The sequence below is a fragment of the Sciurus vulgaris genome (genome assembly GCF_902686455.1).
Source record: "Sciurus vulgaris genome assembly, chromosome: 8".
Taxonomy (NCBI): Eukaryota; Metazoa; Chordata; class Mammalia; order Rodentia; family Sciuridae; genus Sciurus; species Sciurus vulgaris.
The window spans coordinates 105,522,463-105,545,966 of record NC_136468.1 but is presented as its reverse complement, the minus strand read 5'-3'; the positions used below and the strand labels follow the sequence as shown (position 1 = coordinate 105,545,966).

Below are 23,504 nucleotides of genomic sequence, written 5' to 3'. Positions count from 1 at the left end.
AGAACATACAATTATGTTGAAGATTTTGACACATCTCTCACAATAATTGAGAGAACAAGTAGCCAGGATATCAGTACTGCTATTTATAGAATACATTATTAATAAAAGAATTCTGCAAATGCAGAGTACACATTATTTTCAAGTGTACATGGGTCATTTATCAAGGAAACCATATCCTTGGCCATAAATTTAAGAGAATTCAAATCATAAAAAATATATATTCTCTAACCATAATAGAATCAAAGTAGAAGTCAAAAGCAGAAAGATCTTCAAAAATCCCTACATCATACCTCTAAATAACCCATGGGTCTAAAAAGAAAAAAAAAAAAAAATCAAGAGAGAAATTAAAAAGCATTTGAACTCAATAAAAACAAAGCAGAAATTTTGGTGCTATTATGTAGCATTTCAGGGGAAGTTTATAGCACTGAAAACATATTAAAAGAAAAAACTTCAAATTAATGATCATTTCCATCTTAATGAAACTACAAAAAAGTTAAAAGCAAATTAAACTCAAAATAAGAAGAAACACACTAATAAATAGCTGAAATGAAATTGTTGGAACAATGAATAGATCAATGAAAACAAAAGCATTTTTTAAGAAAATCAACAAATTTGATAAACCTCTAGACAAAATGACCAGAAGATACAAATTATCTAAATCAGGAATAAAAGCAGTGACATCCTCCAAAGTCTACAGATGTGGAAGAGTAACAAGGAAATATGATGAACAATTTCATTCCAATGATTTTTTTTTAATTTGTCCTAATTAGTTACACATGACAGTAGAATGTATTTTGATATATTACACATAAATGGAATATAACTTCTGACTCTTCTGGTCATTCCAATGATTTTAACAACTTAGAGTAGGTAGACAAACTCCTTCATAGAAAAGTAAACAAACAAAAACCACTACTAAATCTTTCAAGAAAAAGAAAAAAAAAAAAAATGGGTTAAAAAAAAAAAAAAAATGGGTAAGAAATTGAATTTGTAGGTAAAAACTTTTCCCCAAAGAAAATACAGGCCCAGATGGGTTACTGGTAAATCTACTGAATATTTTCCCAGAAAACTGAACAAGAAGAAACACACCCAAAAGCCATCTCTGAGATCACTGATACTATGTAAAGACAAAATAAGAAAAGCTACAGACTAATATCCTCAAGTAACATAAATGGAAAAAGTTCTAAACAAAATTCTAACAAATCAAAGCCAAATATGGTTTATCCCAGGAATGCAAGAATGTTTTGTCACTTACCATCGATCCATGTAATTTATGCCATTAGCATACTAAAAATGGGAAGTCATATGACCATTCCTATAAACACAAAAGAAAAAAACTGACAAAAATCCAACATCCATTTCTGGTAAAAAGCTCTCAGTAGACTAGGAATAAAAGGAAACTTGTTCAACTTGATAAAAAGCATCCACAAAACCCCCACAGCTAGCATCATACTTAATTATGAAAGACACAGTGCTTTTCTCCTAGAATAGAGAACAAGACAAGAATTTCTGCTCCTGCCACTTACACCAGAGGTGCTAGCCAGTGAAATAAGATAAGAAAATGCAAATAAAAGGCAACCAGATGATGAACAAAGAAGAAAAACTGTCTTCATTTGCAAAATGAAGTTTTAATAAAGTTTAATGAGTTTAATAGAACAATAAATCAATAAAAACACAATTTTTTTAAGTTATGGTTTGGATATGAGGCATCCCCCAAAAGCTCCTATGTTAATGTAGAAAGGTTCAGAGGAGAAATGATTGGATTGTGAGAGTTATAACATTATCAGGTCATCCTGGTTTGAATGTAATTGGTGGTAACTGGGGGCAGATGGGACATGACGGGAGAAGGTGGGTCACTGGAGATGTGCCCTGGAAAGGTTCATCTGCCCTGTGACCCCTGACCCCTCTCTTTGGTTCTACATGACACAAGCAACACTCCTCCACCATGTTCTTCTGCCATGGTGTTCTACCTCACCTTGCGCTCAGAGCAATGGAATTGGTTGACTACGGACTAAGCCTCTGAATATGTGTGCCAAAATAAACTGCTCCTCATCTAAGTTGATTTTGTCAGGTATTTTGGTCAGTGACACAAAACTAATACTATTCTGATAACAGAAAATTAGAAATTAAAAGTTAAAGATCAAAAGCATTTAAATAATAGCAAAAAGTAGGAACTATTTAGAGATAAATTTGATAAAATATATGAAACACCTGTACACTGAAAACTATACATTTCTTAAAGAAATTAAATAAGATCTAAAAAATGGAGAGATATACTATGTTCATGAATCACAAGCTTTTGTATTTATGGAATTCCAGGTCTCCCTGGATTCATAATGTAGATGCAACACAATCCCAAACAAAATTTTGTCAGACTCTGTTTTAGAAACTAACACGTCCATTCTAAAATTCATAGAAAAAAAGAAATGAACCTAAAATAGCCAAAAATCACTTTGAAAAAGAACAACAAACTTGGAGGATTCACAAGACCTGTCTTGAGATTTGTTGTAAAGCTATAGGACCAAAGTGTGTAGCTTTGGTGTCAAAATTGACACAAAGATCAATAGAAAAGAAAATCCAAAAATAGGTCCACCTATATATAAACAAAAGTGTTTATTCTAAAGTTCTAGAAATACAATTTAGCGCAGAAATAATAGTCTTTTCAGCAAATGTTGCTGAAACAATTAGATATCCACATGCAAAAAACAAAATTAAAAAACTTTAATCCATACCTCATGTTATACATGAAAATTCACTCAAAATGTATTATAAACCTAAATGTAAAACCTAAAATGATAAAACTTCCAAAAGAAAACATGGGAGAAAATTTTTATGACCTTGATTAGGCAAAAAAATTTTCTTATATTTATTTAACAACCCTACTATGAGGAGGGACACAGGCTGGGTTTAGATAGTTGGCAAATGAAACGAATGATTGCAATCATTTGCATATCTTTGCCATGTGCATTTTTCTAAAAACAGTATATATTTGTAAAGCTGTGGAAAATTCACACACAAAAAAATTTATGAGTACTATGTCATGTTTTCATTTCATTGACCATGAATCTAAGTACTGTATCTAATGCTTGGACTTTTTGTTAATGATGTTTATTCTCAAGTTTGGGTGCAGATCTCATAAGATGGAGAACACTGAATTAATGTATTCCATTTATTGGTAATACAGTGTGTGCGCTATGAAGCAAGTGTATAAGAAATACATGTCTTCCTCTGCTGGAGTATGAAGTTGATCAATAAAGTCTGCATCCTGCTTGGAAATGCACATCCTGGTGAACAGCAGAATTTCTCCCACATAGCACAGTGTGTGAAAATTTGCAAAGTAAAAACAGAATATGATTTAATTACAAAGGTAGTAAGAACAAAAGTCATTTGACAATTCTCTAAAAGAGACCCGGATGACAAACGGGCATTTCTAACAGCAATGTTATCTGGTTATGAATTAAGAACTTAATGGGACTAAAGGAAAATGAGCTTTATGTTAGAAGATGCTGATTTTTTTCACACTGAGTTTTCAAATACCTAAGCAGTTTTAATGTCACTGACCCTCTGATCACAGTTCTTCTGGTAACGAAAGTAACTGTGGTTCATTGAAGGTTAACTCTGTCCTAAGCACTATGCTAGGTGTTTCATGCTGTTCTTTTGCTTTCCACTATTTGACTTCTCATTACATTAACACCTTGAAATAGTCATAGCTAGTTCCTTTTTTTCAATGGAAAGACTAAAAGTGAGTCACTGGTAGGCTGAAAAATGGTCTCCCAAAAGATATCCATGATCAAATCCCTGGAATCTGTGAATGTTACTTTATATAACAAATAAGAAAAGGAATCTCTGCATATATGATTAAATTAAGGATCCTGAAATGGGAAGACCATCCTGGATCATGCAGATGGGCCCTGGGTACAATGACACGTAGTCTGATAAGAGGAAGGCAGGAGGAAACCTATTGCAAAGAAAAAGCAACAGAGAGAAGAAAAAAAGAAGGGAAGAGGAAGAGAAGGAGGAAGAGAAGCAGGGGAGAAGCAGCAATGTGAAGACAAAGGAGACTGGAGAGATATGGCACAAGCCAAGGAACTGCAGAAGCCAAGAGAAGATATAAGCAGTAAGGGACAGAGTCTCTGTTGGTGGGGAGGATGACACTGCCAACATCCTTTTTATGTATTTATATATTTATTGGTACTAGAGATTGAATCTAGGGACGCTCTATCATTGAGCTACATCTCCAGAATCCTCCCCCTCTTTTTTACTTCAAGATAAGGTATCACTAAGTTGCTGGCCTTGAACTTGCCATCCTCCTGTTTCAGCCTCCCAAGTTACTGGGATTACAGGTGTGCACCACCATGTGCGACATCTATCGACATCTTGATCTGAGGCAAGCAGTACTGATTGCAGACCTCCCAAACTGAGAAAACAAATTTCTGTTGTTTCAAGCCACCAAGTTGGGTGGTAATCTGCCACAGTGGCTTTGAGAAAAAAACACACAGTAATAGCACTTTGGGCAAAGATTTTTCAGACACAATACAGAAATGACCCAGCCCCTCCCATTGGCAGTACAAGATCAGATCAGGAGAGAAAAGAAGAAGAAGAAAAAAAAAAGCAAATAAAAGTAAAGAAAGCCCTGGCAGGGCTAAGTGGAACACTCCATCTAGAAGATTCCATAAGGATGAAGCTATAGCCACCCCTTAGCATCTGGACAAAATGTGCTCTTTGACTAAAAGACAGGAGCTAGAGCTCCACCCCGGGCAATAAGGCACACACTGGGCATATCTCACCACACCTCCTTCATGGCAGCCAGAAATCCTATGCAACAGATAGAAAGGAAGAGCTCTGGGACTTGCCCAGAAAGATGGGGAAGCTTGTGGGAAGATAGATACAGCCACAGTTGGGAACGAGGCCAGTAGATAGTCAGACAGAGCTATAGACAGGCAGCCCCCAAGCCAGGCAAAAACATCGTTTCAGCCACAAAGTGTCCTTTCCAGATGGAGAGCCATCATTTTCCTTTCCCCCTCAGGAAGGAGGACACAGCCTTTCCCAAATAGGGTTCCACAGCACCCTGTCCCAGCATACCAATGAGTACCTTAGGAGAAAGGGCTCATCTAACCAGTCCATTAGGAATGTAGACAACAACTTTAGGATTGGACCTCAGGACCTTTGCTCTCCACAGGAACCCCCAAAAGATTGCAGGGTCCAAAGTTCCCAGGGCCACTCCCTCCCACCCCTCTTAAGCTCTCTCCCTATCCCAGATGTCTACAGCACATGCCCAGGTTTACTCCCACACACACAGTCAGACCCCAAAACTGAATCATCCAGGTATAGCAAGTTCAGCAGCCTCAGTCCCATGTGACTATCACCTCGCCACGCCCTGCCCACTGGGGCTCTTCACCCAGCCTATACCATGCTCAGAGGTTCTCAACTCTGCTGCCACTCTGCCAGCCCCAGCTAGGCCCTTTCCTGGCGGTTCCATTGGGTAAACAGCACCTCTTTCTCCCAATTGAGAAAGGTACTGATTTTCCCTGGAGTTGACTGCTCTCTCCCAATCCACTGACCTCAGCGCCCCCTCCCCCACATGGAAGGAGGCTGATCAAAAGAGAATGGGAATTTGGCTCCATCCCATGAGCTCCTCCTGCTCCTCAAAGGACAGGGATGGTGAGGGTCTGGGGTCCAAGGAAGCCCAGATGGCTAGTGCCCCAGCAAGTCTCACACCTGGGCATCCCACCACTGCCCTCTGCTTCCTTTGTCCCATTGAGAGAGGAGCCTTCCTTGGCTGTGGTCAGTCTTCCTGCAGAAGCAGGCCAGGTCTGCATAGGCTAGGAATCAGTATCAGGGAGGATTTGCCAGATGAAAGAGCTAGAAGAGGATTTCCACTACAGAGTAACAGGGCGCATTCTTAGCCCTGATCTGATTACTGCTGTGAGCAGTGCAATTTATCCCAAACATTCCCCTGGGCAGTAGAGAAAAATGAAGGGCATCCCACTCAGCAAATGTGCCCTCCTGAGGGCTGGGATGGTCTGTCAGTTTCTGCAGCTTGGACTCCAGCCCCACATACTCTCTCTCTGCTCTAAAAACCAACATGTTCCAGGGTGAGGGGAAGACTCTGGTAGCCCCTCAGAGCCTGCTGGTCAATGTGGCTGAGTACCACAAATGCAAAGGGCTCCTGAGTCCACCAACTAGACTCCCACAGGGGGCTGTGGTGGCCCAGGGAATTACTGGCACACATGGAAGCTCCGTGGGTTTACTGTTCTCAGCATCCAAGCACAGCATTTCAAGCCGAAGCTGTTAGCAGGGCCTTAGCTGTGCCTTCAGCAGGACTTGGTGCCAGTTATGACCTGTTCCACTCCAGCATGCAGCCTATTGAGGGCAAAGGTGGCTGCTGCCCAAACCCAGCATGTCCATTGGCAGACTCAGCCCCAGAAGAATGGCAAGCCTAACGTCAACAGAGACACAGCCATGAACAAGGGGTTGTGGCCACTGGTTCTGTTGCCAGTGGGAATGGCAAAAAGCAGCCCTGTGCCTGGGTATGGCCTGCAGGACACAGTCTCTTTCTGGAAGACCCATTTGGAAGGTACACTGGCAGAGTTTGTGCCATGTGCACTTATCTGGCACATGCAGGTCCAAGGAGAGGAATCAATGAACAGTGAGGCTCAAAACACAATGATTTACCACCTTGTTGGTGATGAATGACTTGGCACTCAGTCCAGTTCACATTCTAGGTACAGGGAATCACCAAGCACAGAAGCCATTCTGATTTAACCTGAACAAAGGAAAACGCTGAGCTTACCGTGGCTAACTCATCGAACTTGCCAAAGAGTTCATTGAGCAGTTTCACCAGCTCCTGGGCCGTGCACTGGGATGCCAAGCCTGTGAAGCCCACAATGTCGGCAAACAGGATGCTGCAAGAGAAAGGGGTGCCAGGGCCACCTTCTCTCAGTCACTTGGAAAATAATGACTTTCAAAGTTGAATAGACATTTCCACCCACAAACCACTTTAGAATAAATCACCTCATTTACTCCTCCATGCAAGCTGGAAATAAAGGTCTCCCTGTTCCCATTTTCGAGGCAAGAAGACTGAGGCTCAGAGCAGCTGCAGGACTTTCCTCTTGGTCCCAGAGGGAGTTTAGCTGCTGGGTCATTCAGAGCTTGCCAAGCCCCCATGCCAACCTCTCCCACTACACACTGTCCATTAGACCTGCCCCCTTTCAGGGAAGCCATGTGACTAGGTGGTGGCTAGAAGCACTGAACTAAGGTAGTGAGCTTTTAAGAAATGTGTGGGCCCCTCCACACCACAACCTTTTTTTCCCCTTCCGCTATGAGCTGGACACATGTGACTGAGGCCCTGGGTCAGGTGTTAGAGCCTCACAATCAAAGGGGACAGATCACTAAATTATTCTACAGAGATGCCACACCCTTATGTGAAATTCTCCACATAATGTCTTATTTATTACAGAACCCGAGTCAGCCTCAAGAACTCAGTGTCCACCCACAGGGCAGAACTATTTCCCTACAGTTGGTAGGAAAGACTAACCCATTAGGTCCCAAGTCGTCAATTCTGCAAACACAATAAATATTCAAAAATTATTTCAAAGTTACTACAAGTAGTATGTTTGTTGCTCAACTTAAGTTTTTATATGTGTTCCACATCTGGGATGATGGGACAAAAATGGGTTAAAAAGATGTTTTCTAGGATTTCCTTCCTTTCTTCCTTCTTTCATTTATTGATTGATTGACTGGTCTCACTGGCTTACCCAGGATGGCCTTTAAACTCCTGAAACTTCCACCTCAGCCTTCCAAATTTCTGGGGTTATAGGCATGTGCCACCATACCCAGGTATTTTCTTATAAAATTAAAACATGCTCTCTGCAGAGTATTTGAGAAATGAAGAAAAAAATGTTTGTCTTGGAAACATTACATTTTAAGATATGTCTAAAAACATGGCTGCAACCACTATTCAATGTATAAATTGTTCTTGGTTTTCTCTAACTTTTGGACTTCCTGAACCTATACCACTCCCTCCCAGCATCCCTCTATGGAAGCCATAAATGTCAAGTAAAAGAAAACAAGCATTTTTGTGGACAACAGAGAGTATCACCAAAGAGGAACCAGCCCAGCTAAACTGGATGTGATGATGCACACCTGTAATCCCAGCTACTCCGGAGGCTGAAGCAGGATCATAAGTGCAAGCCAACCTGGGCATTTTTGGGACGGGGGGCAGTATCAGGGATTGAACTCAGGGACACTCAACCACAGAGCCACATCCCAGTCCTACTTTGTATTTTATTTAGAGATAGGGTCTCACTGAGTTGCTTAGTGCCTCGCTTTTGCTGAGGATAGCTTTAAACTCAAGATCCTCCTGCCTCAGCCTCCTGAGCCACTGGGATTACAGGCATGTGCTACTGCATCCAGCTAAGACCCTGTGTCTCAAAATTTAAAAAAAAATAAAAAGGGCTGGGGGTATAGCTCAGTGATAGAGCATTTGCCTAGCACGTTCAAGGCCCTGGGGTCAACCTCCAGCACTGCAAATAATAATAATAATCATCATCATCAGAAGAAGAAGAAAAGAAGGAAAGCAAAGAAGGGGCTCACAGCTCTACTCTAGAAGGACTGTCCAGCTCTACCAGCTAACAGCAAGGGGCCCCAGGCAACTTATGCAAACTTTCATCATGTCCATCCTTTCATCTGTAAAATGGGAGTAAAATAAGAGGCCACCTTACATCTAGTAATAGCTCCATCACTGTTTACAATCATTTATAATGATTTTTAAGTATCATCATTCATTCATTCATTCACTTGCTCATTTGACAAGTATGTATTGTGGGCCAGATGTACTGACAATGTTTTAGATGCTTGGAACTTGGTAGTAAACAAAAGATTCAAACAAACATAACTGTCCTTGGAAGAATTCCCTTCCACTGAAGGAGGGGACATATAAAGTATGCCAAAGGTGGCCAGTTTAACTATAGTGAAAACTGAAGCTGGGGAGACAGGCATGGAGTTGTGAGTATTGTTACCTAGGGTGGGTCAGGTGAGTTTTGGGGGTGGGAGGAGGGTGATGCATAGACAATGAGTAGGCAGGATTCCAGGTGGAGAGAAGAGCAGATACTGCTCCTGTGAGTTTTGCTGGAACTTTTCATTTCAGTTTCTCACTGTCATCCCACTGCCTTCTAGCCTCCCTGGTTTCTGATGAGAACTCAGCAATTAATCTTACTTATAAGTGAACTGTCATTTCTCTTGTGCTGCTTTAAAGATTGTCTCTGCATCTTTAGTTTATTTCCATTTGATCATAATGTGTCTTGCTGGGGATCTCCTTGAGTTCATTCACCTTGAGTGCACTGAGCTTCTTGTGTGTGTTAATGTTTTCCAAAAAAATTGGGGACATTTTTGGCCATTATTTCTTCAAACATTCTTCCTGCCCTTTTGTCTTTTTTCCTTTTCTCTGGGGCTTACTATGCATGTGTTAATATGCCTGAGGGTGTCTCACAGTTCTGAGTTTCTCTTCATATTCTTAATCCCTTTTTCATTGTTCTTCTGATTGGAAAATCTCAAAGGACTTATCTTCAAGTTCACTGATTCTTTTTCTGCCTGCTCAAGACTGATTATGGAGACCCTTTAGTGAATTTTTCATATCAGTTACTATATTTTTCAATTTTGGAAATTCTATTTCATTTTTTAACTAAAACACTATTGGCATTCCTTATTTAGTGCAAAATCATTCTTAGTGTTTCCTTTAGTTGTATAGATACAGTTTTGTTCCTTGAATATATTTAAAACAACTGAGCTAAAATTTTTGTCTAAGAGGCCCAATGTCTAGGCTTCCTCAAGGATGGTTTCCATTAATTGCTCTTTCCATCCTATGTGTGACCATATATACATTTATTTCATATACAATATATTTCTATTATGAACTGAATAATACAATGTGGCAACTCTGGAAATAACATTTGCTCACCCCAACTCCCACCTCAGGGATTGTAGTTATTGCTATTTGGTTTGACATTATTTAGTGATTCTTGTGAACTAATTCTACATACACTTGGTCTTCTGAAATTCCCAGAGGTATTCAAAGCATCCTGTGTACATCTCCTTCCCCATATTATCTTTTAACTTTTTTTGGGTGGGGGTTACCTTATTGTTTGCCTAAGGCAGTTATGATGTTAAACAATTGCCACTGGTTGTTTTCATCAAAGGTGCTGAGCAAAGGCAGTCCACACTGGGCTTTGCATCGGGTACAATAGAGATGGTTCATGAGTGGGATTTCCCAGGGAAGTTCACACAAATAATGACAATTCTCTGAGAATCAGGCTTGGAAAGAGCACCAACTCCATTCAGATCCCCTTCAGTGGCTTTAAGAGTGTTAGTTTTCACTGTGATTGCAATTGTTGGTTTTCAATGCTATTGTGGAGCTGAGAAGACAGAAAGATGGAATAGGGCAAGTTAAAAAGCCAAACAGCTCACTGTTTTTGAAATTTAGTTATTTCTCTTAAATACTCCTCATAGATTGTTGCAAGATTTGGGCTAATTTCTAGAGTTCTTACAACACCTTCCAGCATTGTTGGTGCATTCTCAGAGAATTGCAAGATGTACACCAGCCCTGATGACATCAGTCCATGTGAACTGTATGTGGCACACTGAGTTTGGGCATCGATCCTGGAGTAATTCAGAATCACTGGAAGATTCTATTGAGAATGGGAAAAGAGCAGCAAGATATTCATATCTGGGACACCAAAAGACATCTGTGATAGTTTTCAGAAGGTTGTCAAAGGGGTTTGGGTGGAGCTGGCACCTCAACAATAAGGAGGCTCAGCTTGCTTGCTCAGGTCTTTGAACCTGTCTCATTCCACCAACTGCTGGGGTACTAAGGAGCCAACTAAGGGATGCAGATGGATAATTTTCAGTATAGAAGAAAAATGGTGGTCCCCTGCATCTCCACTTTTTATCCCTGTCCCCAGGTAAGAAACCAGCTGAGGAAAAGGCACTTAGGTGTCCAGACACTGTGTCCAACTCCAGCTGCATTCCCCAGAAGAACCTTGCTTTAAAAAAAAAAAAAAAAAAAAATTCTATTCTGCTAAGAATCAAACATGAAATCAAGTCTCTTAATTTTTTAAAAATTATAATATATTATTATTAGTTATCAGTTCAATATTGTATAGCAGACATCTAGGACTTATTAATCTAATTTTACTGAAATTTTATGGCCTTTGACTTATAACTCAGCAGTTTCCCTTCCCCAACTCCCTAGAAAACATTATACCACTGTGATTCTATGCATTTGACTGCTTTAAATACCTCATACAAATAGAATCATGCATTATTTATCTTTTGGTGACTGGCTTATTTCAGTCAGCATAATGTCCTCAACTTTTATTTATGTTGTTATGTAATGCAGAATTTCCTTCTATTTTTTGAAGGAATAGTATTCCATTTTATGTACATACCACATTTTCTTTCTTAACAGCTTCACTGAAATATCATTATATAAATATTGTGTGTGTATGGTGTACAACTTGATGTTTTGGGGGGATTTTTTCTGGGAGGGTACCAGGGACTGAACTCAGGGGCACTTGACCACCAAGCCACATCCCCAGCTCTATTTTGTATCTTATTTAGAGACAGAGTCTCAATGAATTGCTTAGCACCTCTCTTTTGCTGAGACTTGCTTTGAACTCTCAATCCTCCTGCCTCAGGCTCCTGAGATGCTGGGATTACAGGTGTGTGCTACCATGCCTGGTCAACTTTATGTTTTAATATACATGTATATTGTGAAATGAGTACCATAATCAAGCTAATTAACATAGCCATCACCTCTACATAGTTACCATCCTCTGTGTGTATGTGTGTACATTTGTTAACAAGATTGAACTTAGATCTATCCTCTTAGCAAATTTCAAGAATATGTTAGTGTTAACTCTCACCATTCTGTTGCACATTAGATCTACAGAACATATTCAGCCTATGTAGCTAAAACTTTGTACTCTTTCATCAACTTCCCTCCATTTTCCTCTCTCCCCAGCTCCTGGCAACCACCACCCCTTCTATGCTTCTATGAGTTTCACCATTTTAGTTGCACATGTAAACAAAACCATGAAGGTTTTTCTGAGTCTTATTTAGCTTACTTCAGTGTCCTCCAGCTCCATCTGTATTGGCATAAATGGCAAGATCTCCTTTTTAAGGTTGAATAGTATTCTGTGTGTATATGCATCTATACATATATACACATACATATACATACCATATTTTCTTTATTCATTCATATTTTGAGAGCACTTAGGTTGCTTCCATATCTTGCTCAGGGTAAACAATGCAATAAAGACGGGAGCATAGATATCTATTCGATATACTGATTTCATATCCTTTGGATATACACTCAGTGGTGGGGGATCAAGGGGTAGTTCTATTTGTAATATTTGAGGCATTTCCACACTGATGTCCATAACAGTGATACTAACTTACATTCCCAAGAACATTGTACAAGTTTCCTCTTATCAATAACCTCACCAACATTTATCTGTTGTCTTTGAAAATAGTCATTCTAACAGGTATGATTTCTCACTGTGGTTTTAATTTACATTACTCTAATGATTAGTAATGTTGAGAATTTTTTTCATACACCTGTTGGCTATGTGAAATTCTGCATTTGAGAAAAGTATTTATTTAAGTCCTTTGACCATTTTTAAATCAGTATGAATGGAAAGACTGAGTGGTAACTATGGGCAGGTAGGGCAGGGCTGGAGGAGGTAGGTCACTGGAGGTATGCCCTGAAAAGGTTGTTCTTCCCTGTAGTCCCTTCTCACCTTCCCTTCTCTGCTTCCTGACCCTACCATGAGCTCAGCAGCTTTACTTCACTTGGCCATTCCACCATGATTTACTGCCTCACCTTGGGCCCAAAGCAATGGAGTCAGCTATCTGTGGTCTCAGACTTCTGGCACCAAATAAACTTTTCTTCCTCTAAGCTGTTCTTGTCAGGTATTTCAGTCACAGCAATAAAAAGTTGTCTAAAACATTAGACTTATTTGTGGTTATTGTTGTTTGATTTTTGTTTATTTGCTTGTTTGTTTGCCCATTCATCTGCTATATGTCTTTAATGAAACTGATTGGTAAAGGTAAATGTACATACAAGCACAAAATCTGTATTACTACAATTGGGTAATAGGAATTCCTACTGTGTTGCTATTTAGCATTCTTGCATTTCTGTTTAAGAACTCCATTTAGCACCAGCCTGTGGTGCTTGACATAAGATAGTTTTTCTCATTCTTCTGTGTCTTCAGGAGTCAATGACACCCAAAACCAAAAAGAGCCAACTTACCAAAAGCTGAAAAGGAAAGTGCTTTGGGGTCCACCTAATACCATCTCATACCTGAGTAGCATTTACGCAAAGTGCCAATCCCAAACAGGTGACCTCCGCTAGTCTAAGTGTGCTACAATTCAGCAAAGTGTTTTTGAAAGGAATGTACAATGCAGTAAGATAAATACTTTTAAGAGAATGTTAAAAACAGACAAACTTCAGGGTCTGCAGCAAGTCGATTCACCTGAGGGCTCAGTTTCTTCACCTGCAAAATGGGAATGACAGTCCCTACCTTCAAGAACTGTCAGGAGACAGAAAGAGTAAGAGAGAGGAGTAAGCCCTCCCCGGACCCAGGCGGCAACTAAAATAATACTCAGCTATAATTCAGACCAGGGCAAATCCCCAGCCCAAAACGTCACTGCTCAGACCCAATTTTAGGGACAGAGTTCTAACTTATAGTCAACACAAGAAGTTCAAGGGTAATGAAGTAAGAAATGGGAGAGAACTATCGCATCATCTAAGAAGCCACAGTCCAGGGACCAGACTCCCTGCAGGACAGTTGCCTACCTGGGCTTCCTGACCACACCTTCCCACTCCTCCCCTAACTTCTATGATTTTCCCACCTCCTTCCCTACCCCACCTCTCCCTACCTCCACCATCTCCTCCCTACTTCCCTCATCTCCTCTCCTCATCCGCCATTCCCTCCCCTCTTTCCTCACCCCTGCCCTTCTCCCTCATCACCTCTACACCACAGACCCACGTCCTACCTCTGGGTCAGGTCAGGGCCAGCCCTACCTCACATTGTCATGCCTCTGGATGTAAATCTTGTGGAAAATCCTCTCAGGGGGCTTCAAGAAGTCCTCCTTCATCTCCATGGCGACATTTCGGGGAAGGAGGCTCATAAGCAGTCGCTCCTACACAGAAAAGAAGGTTCACATTAGACAGCAGGGGACTCTCAGTTCTTCCTCAGACCTTCCTTGAGCACTTGCCCTGATAAGGGTGGGGTGAGGAGCTGCCCATCTCCTCAGGCATAGCCTACAAGCATCCAGGCCTGCAGACACTGCCCAGCCCCAGAGCCTCAGTGGGTCCCACACCAGAACAAGCAAGTAACTGGCTCCAGGAATACTGGCTGAGCATGGACCTGCCCTCCTGAACACACAGCCTCGCCTGCAGCCCCTGCACACTGCTCCTTAGGTCAAGAAACTGAGTCTTGGCCTGCTGGGCATTCCAAGCTTCAGTGTGCAGGGGGGTCACAGCTGCAAAAAGACCACCATCTCTGACCTGGGCTCCCACCAGGACCCTCTTTCCAACCCCCACTGCACCAACTCAGTCCAGAAAGAGTCCTTCAGAATGGTTTTCACAGGTCACTCTCTTCATAAGACAAAGACCAGACTCCTTGTTCTTACACAGAAACAACGCCTTGGGGATAAGGTGGGATTTTCTCCTGGTCTTTGCCTTACCTCTCCCTGATCTGTGGAGGTCAAGCACTTAATTATACAGAATTGTGGATTTTATTGTGGCATATTCAAACCACATACATAAAAACATTATTTGGTCAATTTCATGCTTCAATACCTCCTCCCCTCTCCCTCATCTCCTGATCCACTTCTTCTACCCTAATGGTCTCCTCTCTGCTTTCATAACATCCCTTTTCTTCCTGATTTTTCCTCTAGTTTCCACATATGAGAGAAAACGTGATACTCTTCTCTGAGTGTGGTTTATTTCACTCAAAATTATGATCTCCAGTTCCTCCATTTTCCTCCAGATGACATAATTTCATTCTTCTTTATGGCTGAATAAAACTCCACTGTGTATACATACCACATTTTCATTATCCATTCATCTGTTGAGGGACACCTAGGCTAAGTCCTTAAGTTGGCTACTGTGCTGCAATAAACATGGGTATGCGTGTGTCTCTGAAGTATGCTGACTTTAATTCTTTTGGATAGAGCAAGTAGTATATGGTTTCAATTTTAGCTTTTTGAGGAACCTCCATACTGATTTTCCAATGACTATGCTAATTTACATTCGTACCACCTCCACCCCCATATCCTCACAAGCATTTATTGTTAATTGTATTCTTGGTGACTGTCACTCTGACTGGAGTGAAATTGAATCTCAGTTTTAATTTGCATTTCCCTAATTGCTGAAGATACTGAACATATTTTTCATAAAATTGTTGGCCATTTGTACTGCTTCTTTTGAGATGCGCCTGTTCAGTTCATTTGTCCGATTATTGATTGAATTATTTGACTTTTTAATATTGAGTTTTTTAGTTTTTAATATATTCCAGTTACTAATCCTTTTTGGGAGAGTAGCTGACAAAGATTTCCTCACATTCTATAGGTTGCCTATTCACTCTGTTGTTTTCTTGTGGTGCAGAAGCTTTTTTTTATTTATATTAGTTGCAGATGGACATGATACCTTTATTTTGTTTATTTTGTTTAATGTGGTACTGGGAATCGAACCCAGTGCCTCCCATATGCTAGGCAAGCACTCTACCACTGAACCACAACCTGAGCCCAAGCTTTTTAATTTGATGCCATCTCATTTATTGATTTCTTCTCTTATTTCCTGAGCTATAGGATTCCTGTATAGTAAGTCTTTGCCTGCACCTGGATGTAGAAGTGTTTCCTCTATTTTTCCTTCTAATTCTTGCAAAGTTTCTGATCTTATTCCTAGGTCTTTGATCCATTTTGAGTTGACTTTTGTACAGGGTGAGAGAGGACTCTATTTTCATTCTTCTGAATATGGATGGCCATTTTCCCAGCACTACTTGTTAAAGAGGCTGCCTTTTCTCTAACATATGTTTATCAGACAATGTTTTCCATGTGGGTTTGTCTGTGTCTTCAATTCTCCTCCATTGGTCTACTTGTCTGCTTTTATGCAAGTACCATGATGTTTTTATTACTATGGCTCTGCAGTATAATCTGAAGACCAGGTGGAGACATTGTGATGTCTCCAGTATTGTTCTTTTCACTCAGGACTGCTTTGGCTATTCGGGGTCTTTTGTTCTTTCATATGAATTTTAGAATTATTTTTTTCTAGTAAGGAGAATAATATAATTGGCACTTTGATAGAAATTGTACTGAATCTGTAGATTACTTTTGGTAACATGGTCCATTTTAACAGTATTAGTTCTGCCTGTCCAAGAACATGGAAGGTCTTTCCATCTTCTTAAGTCTTCAATTTCTTTATCCCTCTGGATTTCAGTGGTTTCTGTTATAATAGTTTCTTTTTTGTCTCTAATTTTATTCATTTTGGTCTTTTCCTTCTTTTGCTTTGTTTGGCTAAGGGTTTATCAATCTTGTTTATGTTCCCCAAAAAGCAGTGTGGGGGAGGGACAGAAGAAGAAAAAAACAGCTAAAGATGGACAAATAGTAGAGTATAGAAATGAGAAAAAAGAAAAAAGAATAAATACAAGTAGCAAATTTTTTTAAGTATAAATTTTATATAAACGTGCAATCACAATAATGAGGGGAATCAAAACTAACTACAACAATAACCATACAACTCAAATCAAAACTACAATTTTCCTCTTGCCTGGATATGTAAGACAGAGAGTCTTTCTTTGAGGACTTCTGGATTAAGAATCTGTGAGGTACTGAAGATGTGGCAATTGTTCAAGCTACAGAAGCATGACTTCTAAAGTTTCTGGGTATGGAGGAGGTGATTGAATCCACAGGCTCAGTGGTAGGAAGAGGCATGGCACTTTTATTTCTTCCCACTTCTAGGACTGTATGCTGGTCACCTTAATAGCTCTGCTTCAGGCCCAGATGCTGGAGATACCTCTAGAAGCACAAACAAGATGGTCCTGGGGTCTGTACTGCCCAGAGGCCAAACCCGCCATGCAGATGCAGACACTGCATGTTTATGGGGAAAGTCCACACCTAGTGCTTCTAACAGTTCTCACCCCACCCTTCAGTTCCACCAAGGAAGCCCTGGGTGGTCAGTACACCCAGTCACAGCTCTGGTCCTGTAGCAGCTCTGCTCCAGCACAGATTCCTCTCCCACTTGGTGGACAGTGGCTCTCAGCAGCCATCGCTCCCACTTGATTGCTTTATCTAATTCAAAATCATTCTCTGGAGCCAAAATTGCTACAATTTCCAGGACTCAGTTTAACTTTCCTGGCACTGCCAGCTAAGGCATGACCTTCACAAAATGGCTTCCTGCCACAGTATTCTACTTAAAAACCGAGAACAGCAGAACACTTCTTACGCCAGCCTGATGCGCAGCTTCTGTGTCAGCTAAGTTCAGTCCAATATTCTCTTCTACTACTGTTTTCAAAGCAGTCTTATCGTTTTGCTTCTTTTTTTCCCCTCCTTTCTGTGGTTTCCCTCCCTCCTCCCCATCTAGGCAGCACATGTGCACGCTCGGAACTGATTCTCTCTCACTGTCTGTCCCAGTAACTAGACTTTCTGAGTCTCTCCAAGTCTGTCAGTTTATGACTGATCCTTAGTGTGTTCTCTCAGATACCCACACTGCTGTGTGGACATTCTCTAGATGTCCTGATTTCAAACTGCAGAGAAGTTGGAAAGCGCAGCTTAGATCCCCTCTGTCATCTTGATCCCCAAAGCTGGGATTTTCCAAGGACAGCTATGCCACCCTGAGGAGGGCCATTCCCAGGGCCTCAGTTTTCCCATCCGGAATAGTGTGGGCAGGACTTCGACTCTCACCAGGAACATGGACCCTTTCTCCTGACCTTAGCCCCCACTAGCCCCTGACCTACAGGACACAGCCCTGTGTCTGAGAAACATCATGCTGAATCTGTGGTGTGAAGGCCTCCATTTTTCCTCAGGCCCACCCATGTCCCCTCTCATGCTACACTGGAGAGGACATTTAAAGGATGGAGTTTAAATCCCACACAGACTCCGGTGAAACATCCCACTGACAAGGGAGGGCACTGGACTGGTATGGGAGAGAAACTCGATCCCTGCTTCATCTCTCTGCAGGCTCCTTCCTAGGCTCCTGGCCTGTGACTCAGGTGGACCAGCACCTGGCCCACCCTCCCTCTAGGGAGCCTCAGAAGCAGCCAACTGAGTTCCATTCCCTCCTTGCTTGTCTCCCAGTCTGGTACAGGCTGCAGGAGCTACCCTCGGGGCTCCTGAACCACAACCCACTCTTCCGTGTGGAAGCCCACATCCTGACTGGGAGCAGCTGCCATCCCAATGACTTTTCCAGGAGCACAGGTACCCATACCTTTGTGCCCAGGCTCCATCAGGATGGCAACCAGGAAAAGCAGGTGCACAGACTCCAAAAGCCCCGTGGATCCTGGGGAGTCACTATGAGGCCTCACCCGTCTGCTCCACACCACAGATGGCACAGCGTGTGCATAGTCATCCCATGATGGAAAACATGCTGGACACACCAGAGAAGCCTCCAGGTGAGTTTATTCCATATAAACTTCGGAGGAAGAAGCCCAGTCTAGCCCTCTCACAGGCTGATTAGGGCTGAATTTGTGTGTCCAAGCAAGGCCTGCCTGGATCTTGCCTTAGAACCTGTGCTGAAGACCCGCTACTGTGTCCCAGAAAACTCCTGTGGAATGCATCCTCATACTCCAGAAGGGACCCTGCAGGAGGATGAACCATTCATGACCACTCTCCACATCAGGTCACAAGAGGAGAAGACACTGCAGTGTCTCAGCCACCCTGCTTTAGGACAGTCTCAGGAAAGCTTGTTTGCACAGGGAGTGGAAGCATGTCTAGTGCTAAGGGTGTTGGGCCTCTTCCTTGATAGGGGACTCAGGACACAGTCCAAAACGTGGCCCTCAAAAGAGACAACTGCAGGCAACCAGCCATATGGAGCTGGAAGGAACCCAGGTGGTGCTCACTCAGGCCATGTGCTGATGGACCAGGATCAGTGTTAGTCACAGACCCGAGGCTCAACAGCATCAGGCAGGCAGGAAAGCAGAAGCTGCTGCACAAACTTGGAAGGCTGTGCAGGAAGGTCCTGAGGAAGCACAGTGCATGCTCAGTGCTCTCCCCAGTGGCCCCAGAGTCACGGAGAGAATCAACAGCTCCTCAAGCCAACAAGCCACGTGCAGGCTTGGGAGGCAGCACCTGGACAGCCCTGGGCAAGGCCTGAGAGACTCACATCAGGGTTCCAGGAGGCCTGCCCCCAAATCCTGGCTCAATGGCTTTGGGGCAGTTAGTGAAGCTGTCCCAGCATCATCATGCCTGACAGGTGAGGATGATATCTGAGAGCAAAGAGGGCTCACAGGTCGGGCCTCAGCCTCACACAGCCACAGCAGTCACTGCAGAGCCATTGCTCCCACCAGCACCCCATCCCATCACTCCAGCACTCAGCTCACTGCATCTCACGTCCGTCTCCCACCTGCAACTACAGAGTGGGAAAATACCCCAAAGTCAGACAAACAAGTAAAACACTGTCCTTCACCCAGATCCCATCGCAGGCCCCCTTTTACAGTCAATGTCCTCAAAACACCCTCCCTATACACCTGCAGGAAGGCCTTAGGGGCTCTTGGTCTTACCATCATCTCACTGCCCTGCACAGTTTGGAATTGAGACAGAACAACAGTGAACCACAGGCCACAGGACTGGATCAGTCAGACAGGAGGACTTAAAGGACACAGAAGGAGACCAACCTCCATGGAAAGGGGGCATCTAGGCCACAGGTGCTCATCTCAGAGGGAAGGAAAGAAGGGCCCAGAGCAGCTCCTGCACACAGCCCCTGGCACAGCGCACTGGAGTCCTTCACATGGAAGGCTGGACTGGGACACAGGGCGTTGGGAGAAGTGGCTGTGGCAGACACTGGCCATCAGCTCACTGTCTCAGGACCCTGCTCCACTACTGGTACCACAGTGAAGTCCTCGTCTGCACCAGGGTTCTTAGCTACCTAGCAAAAGGATCACGTTTCCTGCCTCCCATGCAACTAGATATGGCCAAGGAGACAAAGGACCCCCACCACGTGGGAGTGTTGTGGTTTGGATCTTGAATATTCCCCAAAGGCCCATGCAGTAAAGGCTCGGTCTTGGTGGGTACGGTTGGGAGGTGATGGAACCTTTGAGAGATGAGGCCTTTGAGAGGTCCCTGGGTCACTGGCAGTGTACCCTTGAAGGGAACAGTAAGGCCCTGTCCCTTCCTCTTCCTCTCTTTGCTTCCTGGCAATGAGGTGACCGGTTTTGCTCTGCCACATGCTCCCAGCAAGATGGGTGGACTCACCAAAGTGACAGAGTCAACTGATCTTGAACTGGAACCTCCAAGACTGTGGGCCAAAATAAACCCATTCTAAGTTATCTCAGGTTACTTCATTATAATGATGGAAAGTTTGAGACCAGGGCAAAGGACGGGTAGCTGATTATCAAAGAAAAGGAAATGGGCAGAGAGCACTTCCCTATCACCTGGTTGCTAATAGCCTCCAGTGAGGGGAAGGATTACACTTGCCAACATAAGCAATCACCCCCTGGAAGGCTCTCTTCTTGCCTTTTGGTCACATCAGCATGAGAAGAAAGGAAACCTGAAATCCATAAAAGGGACAAGACACCCCTTCTCCCTTAGGTACCAGCTCTTTGGAGAAGTCTCCCCACCCCCTCTGTTCTATCCCTTAAATAAAACTTGTTTTCTTGCCTCAGCATTTCTCTGATGTTTAATCTTCAACACTGGGGGAATGAGGACCCAATTCTGATTCAAGACTGCTTTCAAGTTGACTAACACAAGACGCCTCCAGAATAGTCCTTAAAGTTATCTCCTCCATTTTCTCCCATGCATTCCTGGGGAGGAAATCATAATGGCTGGATTTCTACCTACAACCTTGAGTCATGAGGATGAAGACCACACACTAAGTACACAGGACATGAACTAAACAGAAAGACTTGCTGAGAATTTCATGAATGAGATCTGGCACAATACCAGAGGGTGCCTACCTGGAATGTGTGTATAAAAACAGAGTTACTTCACTTGTGTAAGTTACTGGCATGTGAAGTTTCTAATGGTAGAATGTACTTCCAACCAAGAACTCCCTCCATTAGATTAGCAAAAGCACCTAAAGCCAATACCTTTTAATAACCAAAACGAAAGTACATAACCTTTGGGAGCAAAGCAACCATCTGATAAGGTCATGCGCTCATTCCTGATTGAAAAGAAAACACCTAAGACAAAGCAACTCATACACATGAAAAAAGTAATGCCTGCAATCAGTTTCCAATCTCAAGCCTAATCCCAAAGCTCCAAACACAATAAACATTAACATCAGGAATACAAGATGATACTGATAAATTCTAAACATCAAAACAAGATGCAAAGTCAGAAATCAGAGGGACAAAACTTCATACAAAGTATTACAGTGTCTGCGAAGGCTATATTAAAACCTTAATACATTTATCACAACTATCAAAATGTGACTTAGAATAAATGTATTATTAATAAAATTTTGGTATTTAAATGACAACTCTTTTCTAGGAAAACAGAGAAGTATTTCTCCCTATTCTTCCCATTGAGGACCACTAAAAGTTCTAGAAGTTCCACATCAAACATCACAAGACTTAAAGATGGAGGGAAGAACCTAGATGTCCTTCAATTGATGAATGGATAAAGAAACTGTGGTATATATATACAATGGAATATTACTCAGCCATAAAGAATGATAAAATTATGGCATTTGCAGGCAAATGGATGAAATTGGAGAATATCATGCTAAGTGAGATAAGCCAATCTCAAAAAACCAAAGGTCGAATGATATCGCTAATAAGTGGATGAGGACACATAATGGGAGGAGGGAGGGGTTAGTGTTAGGGTTAGAGTTAGGGTTAGGGAGGGGAGCAAGAATGGAGGAAATAAGGACTGTATAGAGGGAAAAGAGGGGTGGGAGGGGTGATGGGAAGGGAAAAAATAACAGAATGAATCAAACATTACCCTATGTAAATTTATGATTACACAAATGGTATGCCTTTACACCATGTACAAACAGAGAAACAACATGTATCCCATTTGTTTACAATAAAAAAAAAAAAAAAGATGAAGGGAAGAAGGCAGGAAACCAGGACCAAGAAACAATGTGGGAGTTACTTGGACCTTCAGCTTGCCTCATGTATCCCAGACCCAGTGTTCGTGAAGCAGGCAACTCAGAAACACCAGTGGGCACAAATGCAAAGAAGGCCCAACAAAAGATGCTCTCTCCAGTCCAAGCACCAAGACAGAGTAGCCCCAGAGGAAGAAATTTTAGACAGGAAGTGAGACCTTTTGACACCCAGTGGTGCTGGAGAAGGCCACAGAGGGAGCCAGGCCTGTCATTTCCACTTGGGGTAACAAATGCCCCTCCCCACTCTGTGGGTTCAGTGGGGACCACAGGGCTCTCCTGCTCCTCCTACCAGCCCAGTGCTATTAGTGGGCCCCATAGGGACAGATATGCACACTTTTCCCAGCAGTAAGGAGAAGCCTTCCTCTCATAAGGGTCATGGAGTCTGAGTGTGGAACCTGGACTTCAACCCCAATCTGGCATAAAGAGACTGTATCTCCCCTTCCCCTGATAGAGTGATGTCACAGAAAACTAATCCAAACACAAGGTCCAAGTAAGATTTAGAGCCTCATACAATGTACCCCAAATGTCTATCATTCATCAGACCAATAACTAGAACAAGCTCAATGAATGAAGACAACCAACCTCAAGATGTCAGAGATGCAAGAATAACTAACGAAGACCCTAAAGCAATCATCAGAAAAATGACTCAATGAAGAACTAAAACACCCTTTGAAAATGAATATCAATTATAAGAACCTTGACAAGGTATTAGTAATTCACACAAAAAAGAATTATATACCCTGACCAAAATGGGTTTAATTTAAGGATGTCATATGTTATGGTTTGGATGTGAGGTGGTGACCCTCCAAAAAGTTCCTGTGTTAATGCAGGAATGTTCAAAGGTAAAGTGGTTGACTTCTGAGAGCTGGAACCTATTCAGTCCATCCTAGTTTGAATGAACTAACTCGGTGTTAGGCAGGGAGGACATGGCTGGAGGAGGTGTGTCACTGGGGTCATGTCCTAGAAGGGTGCATCTTCCCTGTGGCCCCTTTCCCTTCCTTCTCTCTCTCTCTGCTTCCTGATCCCACCACGAAGCAACTTTCCCCTAACTGGGCCCTTCTGCCATGATGTGCTTGCCTTATGTTGGCCCGCAATGAACTGAGACCTCTAAAACCATGAGTCCCAAATAAATTTTCCCTCCTCTAAGTTGTTCTTGTCAGGGATTTTGGTCAGAGCA

General features: G+C 42.4%; 1 protein-coding gene across 1 annotated transcript in view; it reads right to left on the bottom strand.

Moving 5' to 3' along the window:
- ADCY1 (adenylate cyclase 1) overlaps nucleotides 1-23,504 on the bottom strand; it is a 148,271-nt gene that overhangs the window by 92,519 nt on the left and 32,248 nt on the right. Inside the window, exons 3-4 of the mRNA XM_079149904.1 lie at nucleotides 14,087-14,205; nucleotides 6,794-6,905 (exon numbers count right to left, since the gene is read on the bottom strand). Of these exons, the coding sequence (XP_079006030.1) occupies nucleotides 6,794-6,905; nucleotides 14,087-14,205 (231 nt within the window). The remainder of the gene's footprint in view (nucleotides 1-6,793; nucleotides 6,906-14,086; nucleotides 14,206-23,504) is intronic.